The sequence below is a fragment of the Gymnogyps californianus genome, chromosome 1 (assembly GCF_018139145.2).
Source record: "Gymnogyps californianus isolate 813 chromosome 1, ASM1813914v2, whole genome shotgun sequence".
NCBI lineage: Eukaryota > Metazoa > Chordata > Aves > Accipitriformes > Cathartidae > Gymnogyps > Gymnogyps californianus.
Window position 1 is genome coordinate 22,784,797 of NC_059471.1, and position 7,206 is coordinate 22,792,002.

The following is a 7,206-nucleotide window of genomic DNA, read 5'->3' on the forward strand; positions in this document are numbered from 1 at the left end:
GGCACCCGAGCCCGCCGCGCTGCTCCCCTCGGCCGCCCTAGACGGAGCCGCGGGTGCGCACCCCGACGGCGGCGGCCAGAGCCCCGGTGCCGGGGGAAGGCACCGGGGGAAGAGGCGGTGAGAGGAGGCGAGCCGGGCAAGTAGGAAGCGTGCCTGCCCCTCAGCCGGCGAGAGCGGCGGCCGGGCCGAGCGCAGGGAGGCAGGGAAATGATCTTTGTCCCTTTCGGTAGCTCTCCGCCTCCTCATAGCCTCGTCACCAAGTCAACCGGCACCAGCTCGGAGCAGATTATCTCCGAGGGTCAACACATTGCAGCCCAAGCCGCGGGGAAGGCTCCCAAATTTACCTCTTGGGCAAACAATCCGCTGCCTATCGCTCGCCCTGGTGATAGCATTGTGGTCCCCGCCGGCCGCATCCCCCCGGGCAGGGGGAGAGCGGCCAGAAAGCCGGTCCTTGCCTGCTCCCAGGGCTCCAGCACACGGGTCCCCCCCGAGGGAGCGACCCCCCGGCGCACCCTGCCCGTCCCCGGACACCCGCATCCCTGGTCGAGATGCCGCCGCAGCCCAAAGTGCCCTGATGCCAAGCCCCTCCAGGAGCCCTGTCCGTTCCCGGCCCCCCGAGGGTTTTCCTCTCCGGGCCGTGCCCGGGCAGGCTGGGGGATGAGCAGCCCCTGGGCAAGCGGGGCGGGGACGGAGAAGGTGGGTTTAGGGGCCATCCCTCCCGGAGCGCCCCGCACGTCGGGGCAATCCCCTGACCCCCCCTCCCCGGCCCCCGCAAGCCCCCCCCCCCCGCCGCGGGGCTCCTCGCCCCAAAGCAGGGAGCGGCACCCCGCGGCGGGGTCGGGGGGTCCCGGTGCCTGCCCGGCTAAGGGGAAGGGGGTTGCGGGGCCGGGGCCACCCTGGGTGGCCTCTTATGGGTCGCGCCCCGCCCAGGAGGGCTGCGGGAGGGCTCACGTGGGGGAGCGGCGCCTATGGGGAGGCAGCGGGAGCCGGGCAGGGCGGCGGGGCCCGACGGGGCGGCGAGCTGTCAAAGAGGCATCCCGGGTGCCGGGAGCGGGAGCAGCCCTATGTGTCCCTAAGCTGCGAGACCCCCCCATCCCCGGTCCCGCTCGCCATGAACACCGAGGAGCAGTATTACGCCTCGGCGCAGCTCTACAAGGAGTCGTGTGCGTTTCAGAGAGCCCAGGCGCAGGATTACAACCCCAGCCCTCCCGCCTGCCTGTACATGGGCAGGCAGCAGCAGACTCCTTACCCCAGCGCCCTAGGGGCTCTCGAGCAAGGCAGCCCGCCAGACATTTCGCCTTACGAGGTGCCCCCCATCACAGAGGATGCCGGGGTCTCCCACCTTCATCACCATCACCATCACCACCCTCATCTTCCTCCTCCCCACCAGGACGCACTGCCTTTCGCAGACGGGGCGGACACGGGGGCGATAGAGGAGCCCCGAGTGCAGGTGCCTTTTGCCTGGATGAAGTCCACCAAATCGCACGCCTGGAAGGGACAGTGGACCGGTAAGCCCCGCCGCCTCCTTCTGCCTCTGCCCCGCCGCTTCTCTCCCTCTCGGCGGGCAGGAACCCTCCCCTGCACCGGTCCTGCTCCCGCCGCTCGGGTGTAGCGTGGAGAGGTCCTGGTGGGTCGCTTCCCCGGGACGCTCCTTCCCCCCTGCCAGCCCCTCGGGTTGAACGCCGGGGTGGGAGCCGGCGCTCCGGTCCGCGCCGGCGGGCTCGCCGCTGCCCGCGCTGCTGAAGCCCCAAGCAATTATTAACGAATTATTTTTTCACCAATTAACTAATTGTCGCCAAGTCGGGCTGACGTGCAAACGCCTCCCGGGAGCTGCTGCCTCGCCGAGCGGGAGGGCTCCGCGGTGCTGCCGCTCCGCGGGCGCGGTGGGCTCCGCGCGGGGGCGGAGGTCGCGCAGGGCGAGGCCGGGGGCGCGGAGACACCCGCGGGGTGGAGCGGCCGGGGAAGCGGCAGGCAGGGCTGCAAGGGCAGGACACGGCCCGGCCGCCCCGCGTCCCTGCGCGGACCGTGCAGCCGCGGAGCAGCCCCCGAAAGCCCGGGGCAGCCGCCTTGCCCCTCTCCGCTGCCTCTCGGCTCTCAGCGGCGCCCGGGCGGCAGAATCCGCCTCCTCTCCCGGCCCCTGTATCCCACCCCCTCCCGCTTCCCGGTGAGTTTTAGCCGCAACTGCACCTTTCCAAGCGAAAACCCAGGGCAGGGGAAACAATGCACAAACGAAACGGAGCTGCCAGCGAGGGGAAGAAACTCTATCTAGGCAGAAAGTTCCGCTGCCCAACAATATTTTTGTCTCTGCCTGCACAATGTTATCGTGTCCTGCGCCTTTGTCACGCCTATACGGCAAATATTATATTAATGGCTTTGTTCAAATAGACAGTTGAAAAAAGGACTGGAGTATTAAAATCACCATGAAATAGTTTGGGAATTGCATGGGACAGACCGAGGGGGGAGGAAGGACAGGCGGCGGTCCCTAGTCCCCACGGAGGCGCATCCGCCGGGAAGGGGAGAGGAGCGCTGCCCCACGCCGCGGACTCGGCGGCAGAGATTGTGCCGGAGGCGGGGGGGTGGAGAGAAAATCAGGTCGTTTTCCTTGGGTTGAATGAATTTCGGGAATTAAAAAAAAAAAAAAAAAGATAAAGCCAAACTTTCGAACTACTCCTTTTTTTCTCTGTCTCCTGTACCCGAGGAACGACAAAACCAGCAGCAAAACGAAACTTTCCCCGTAAAAGCCGAAAACTCTTCCCTGTTCTTCCCAGCTCTCCCGAGAGGTCCAGGCAAGGGCTGTGTCACAGCATGACACCCTGCCTGCGATGTGTGTGCAAGCACACGCACGCACGGGGCCGTTCCTATCGCGGGTGCACGGTGCACGCCCGGACAGCGGAAGGGGCACAGCGCTATGCCGGTCGCCTACATAACGCTCGTAGCCAAATCCCAGTATATTTGCACGGGATATATTGCAGTCTATATAGCCTAGGGATTTATTTTTTACGGAAACCCTTGGGATTTAGGCGTCCATGGATTCTGCAGGGCGTTGCGGTGTCCTCTCCGGGGAAAGGCGCCCAGAGAGGCCGCGGCCGAGCCCGGCCCGGTGCCACCCGCCGTGTCCGGCTCCGGGCTCCGCCGCCCGCGGGGGCCGCCGGCCCGGGGGCTGACGACCATCTCCCGGGGCTCGCCCCGTCCCGCGGACAGGGCATGGCGGGGAGCGCGGCCCGGCGAGCCCCGGGCCCGGCAGGCCGCGGCCCTCCGACAGACCCCAAGTGTTCCGCCTTCCCCGTAGCACCAGTTTACTTTACCATAACAGAACAATTTTTTCAGATCCATACACACGCATACGTGTATATACAGAGGTTTATATTTGCAAACATTTTTATGCATAACCATTTATTTTTATATATATATTAATATCTATATACATAGGTGTATATACATAGGTTTGTATTCATAAACATTTTTACATATGTACATGTATTTTAAGTATATATTTTAATACATATATATATAAAAGTTTATATACATATATTTGTATTTATAAACATTATATATATAAAATCGTGGGAATAGGAAGATGAGAGTCGGGAGAGCCCGCGTAGCTCTCTTGAAATGGCTGTTTCAATCTGGCTGTTTAAAGCACTGTTCCCTACAGATGATACCGCCACCAAAAGCGTACCCAGCTGGGCTCCCGGAGTTGGCAATAGCGGCCGTGAGTTTCAGTGCCCATCCCCGGCCCCTCTCGCTGCCGCCGCCGGTACCACCCGCGCCCCAGTGCCCACGCAGGACGGCGGCGGCCGCGCTGGCAATGGCGATTCCGCTGCTGCTGCTGCTGCTCTTTCCGGGAACGAGAAATACCAGGTTTCACCAACCTGGCGAAACGTAGGGGCTGCGGTCCCGCTCCCGGCCCGGCAGCCGCGCCGGCGCCCGCCCCGTTGCCTCCCGCGGGGGTCCCGGCGGCCGGGAAAGGGCCGAAGCCTCCGCGGGCCCAGGGCTGCTCGGTGGCGATATCCCGGGAGAAACCCCCGAACTCCTGTTCCGTGAGATTTGCCCCCACCTTTTTGCGGCCTGTGCCGCCCGGTGCCCGCGGCGAGGCCTCGTCGGGGCGAGCCGCCCGCCCGCCCGCCCTGCCCGGCGGCGGCAGCCCGCTCCCCGCCGCGCCGCCTCCCCGGGACCCCGCCGCCACCGCCCGCGGCCTGCGGGCCCTCCGCTGGCGGGCTGGCTTCTCCTCCGGGTCGTTGACTGGGGAGGTGAGATTTATTTATTTATTTTTTAAATTATATTTTGTTTGGCTGCTTGTGTGGGTGTGGCACACACGAAAGTAATTTTTTTGTATTATTGCTTTTTTTGGTGGGGTTTTTTTTGTTGTTGGGGTTTTTATTTGGGTTTTTTCCGGTTTGTTTTGGGTTTTGGGGGGTTGGTTTTTTTCTTTTTCTTTTCCTTTTCCTTTTCCTTTTCCTTTTCCTTTTCCTTTTCCTTTTCCTTTTTCTTTCTTTTTCTTTTTCTTTTTCTTTTTCTACACGAATCTGAGCAATTGCCAGACCCTGGATCCGGGAGCCCTTCGGAGCTGTCGGCGACACGCAAATGGTGGCGCTTGAGCGTCTCCCTCGGTTTGAGGGACGGCGCTTCCCTGAAAACTTCGACCCAATTGTTACGAAAAATTATTAAATTATTATAAAATAAAATAGCAGCAGTCGTGACTGCCACCACCAGCACTGCCTCACTGTGCCCAGCCGGGGGGGGGTCCCCGAGGCCGCCCCCTCACCCAGCTTGCTTCCCCCCGCGTGTCCGCCACGCAGGAGTGCGGGGACGTGGCCCTCCGCAGCCCGACGGGGCGGCCGGGCGGGCCGGGGCTGACTTTCCCTTCTCTCCAGGGGGGTCCTACATGGTGGAGCCGGAGGAGAACAAGCGGACGAGGACGGCGTACACCCGGGCGCAGCTGCTGGAGCTAGAGAAGGAGTTTCTCTTCAACAAGTACATCTCCAGGCCGCGGCGGGTGGAGCTGGCTGTCATGTTGAACTTGACCGAGAGGCACATCAAGATCTGGTTCCAGAACCGGCGGATGAAGTGGAAGAAGGAAGAGGATAAAAAGCGAGGGGCGGGCAACAGCAATGACCCCGAGCAAGACTGTGTGGTGTCCTCCGGGGAGCTCCAGGGCAAGGAGGAGCTCCAGCCGTGCCCCCCCGGGAACCTGCCCTCGGGGGCCTCCAGGGACCTGCTTGCCCCTAGCCTCGCCCCCAGAAGGCAGCAGGACTCTCGGTGAGCCGCGGGGAGCCCTACGCCCCGGGCCGAGGAAGAGGAGGGGACCGGGGAGGGAGCCGAGAGGCTGGCACCGGCTTCCCGCCGCCGTGCCGTGCCGTGGCCGACCCTCTCCCGCCTTTCCCCGGGGAAACTCGGTGCCTCCACTCCGAAACTCCCGCCCTGCGAAAATTAAATGAATGGTGTTCAGCTGTAGCAAAGAAAGGCTCGCTGCGGGCCGGAAGGCCGGAGGAGGCCGCAGCGAGCCGCCGGGATGGCGGCGAGCTGCGCCCCGCTCTCTCCGGGCACCCCGCGCCGCAGCAGGTCCTACGGGGCGGCTTCCCCCGGGGAAGGCGGGTCTCGGGCGGCCACCGACGGTGTGTACAACCCGGGGTGCACGGAGCGGTCTGGAAACCGGAGGAGAAGCGAGAGCACGCCGCCTTACCGCGGACGGCTGCCCGGTCGGGGCGCGGGTCCGGCGCTGCACAAGCGCGGACGCGGAGCCGAGCATCCCAGACCTTCCCGGGGCTGGCACCCCGCCGTCCCCGTCCCTTCCAGAGGCCCCGGGGCATCAGCTCTACCGAGGACTTCCCCCAGGACTATTATTCACTTCTTTGGAAACTGGAACCTGGTTTGTTTCGTTTTCTTTTGCCTTTGGGAAAAAAGAAAAAAAGAAAAAAAAAAAAAAGAAGGAAAAAAAAAAAGCCCGAGTGTCCTGCGGGCAGGATTTGTCTCCCCCGATGACCGGCTCCCGATGACCGGCACAGGTAGCCAGACCCTCCTCCGGGCTCCGCCAGAGGCTGCGGGAGACGCTCTGCTGCGGGCCGCGGCTCCGCGGCCGGCGGGGCTCCGCGGCGGGCGGCGGGGGCTCCGCGGTGCGCAGGGCTGCGCTCGCCTCCCCGAGGGGTGGGTGCAAGCCCAGAGATGCCGCAGAAAATCCGCGGGTGATCTCCGGGCAGCGAGCAGAGGCAGATCGGGCCGCGAGCCGAGAGCGGGCCGTGTCCGGGGGGATAGGGCTGGTCCCAGGAATATTTTCCTTTGGGGAAAAGCTTCTGCCTCTCTTCCACCTCTCCCGCAAGCTCGGACTCTGCCTCGGAGAGAAGAAACCTCCCTGCAGCACAAGCTCCCGGCCCGGCGCCGCGCTCTGCGTGTTTTTTCTCTGCAGACCTGGCTTTACATCCCAGCAGAGGTTGGGGGCCGGCTGCCTCCCGAGGCGCTGCAGGGAGCCGGTGCCTTTTTCCAGGTGTTATTTTTCGGCCCGGCCGGGCGTGCAGGAGAGCCTGGCTGCTCCGGGCTGGAGCGGGGCGAGAGGCCGGCCGGGAGCTTCCCTGCGGGGAGCCGGGCAGCGAGGGCTCCGCCGCCCGCCGTCCCGGACCCAGCCTGCCTTCTCTTCAGCCGCTGCCCGTCTGTTGCCAGAAACATCTTCCCCGTCGCCACAACGGCGGGAACAGGCATTTTGTACAAGGGAAATGAGCTGTTCCAGCGGCCGCCTCAAAGAGCGTCGGAAATTCAACTAAGTGGGGGAAAAAACATCACACCGAAACAAGAAACGGGAAATAGCGGCTGGAAGGAAGCAGGAGCTGCCTGGGTTTGCTGTGGGTCAGGGGGATCTGCCTCCTCTCCGCGACGGGAAGGCTCCAGACCTGCCCCCGGCAGCAGCAACCCCTCGAGCATCCCTCGGGGACCGCCACAGTCCCTCCCGCGCTGTGGGTCCGGGAGTGCCATGGGAGGAGGAAGAGGAGGAGGAGGAGGAGGGCCTGTCGCACCCTGGCCAGAGGATGTTCCCAGTCCCTCGGCTGAAAGCGAGGGGGAGAGGAAGTAGCTTGCCACAGCTCTTTGGGTTTTTTCCATCTTACATGAGACTTTTAACAATAAGGTGGAGACTTGAGCTGAAGGTGTAATTCGTCTATTGCTTTTGTTTCCTTTGGGGACATTAGGATGTGTGTGCAAACAGGGACATTTCTGGTC

At 63.4% G+C, this 7,206-nt stretch overlaps 1 protein-coding gene across 1 annotated transcript; it reads left to right on the top strand.

The window, feature by feature from the left end:
- The first annotated feature begins 1,111 nt into the window (after positions 1 to 1,111).
- Positions 1,112 to 5,263, top strand: PDX1 (pancreatic and duodenal homeobox 1). The gene is made up of 2 exons (XM_050914482.1): positions 1,112 to 1,508; positions 4,875 to 5,263. Exons 1-2 carry the CDS (start codon positions 1,112 to 1,114, stop codon positions 5,261 to 5,263), a joined length of 786 nt encoding a protein of 261 aa, XP_050770439.1.
- Positions 5,264 to 7,206: the final 1,943 nt, after the last annotated feature.

What these genes read in the sequence shown, in the direction of transcription:
- PDX1 (XM_050914482.1), top strand. Translation starts at nt 1,112, where the DNA reads ATGAACACCGAGGAGCAGTATTACGCCTCGGCGCAGCTCTACAAGGAG. An exon ending in CTGGAAGGGACAGTGGACCG is followed by an intron (nt 1,509 to 4,874) that starts GTAAGCCCCGCC and finishes CCTTCTCTCCAG; the next exon opens with GGGGGTCCTACATGGTGGAG.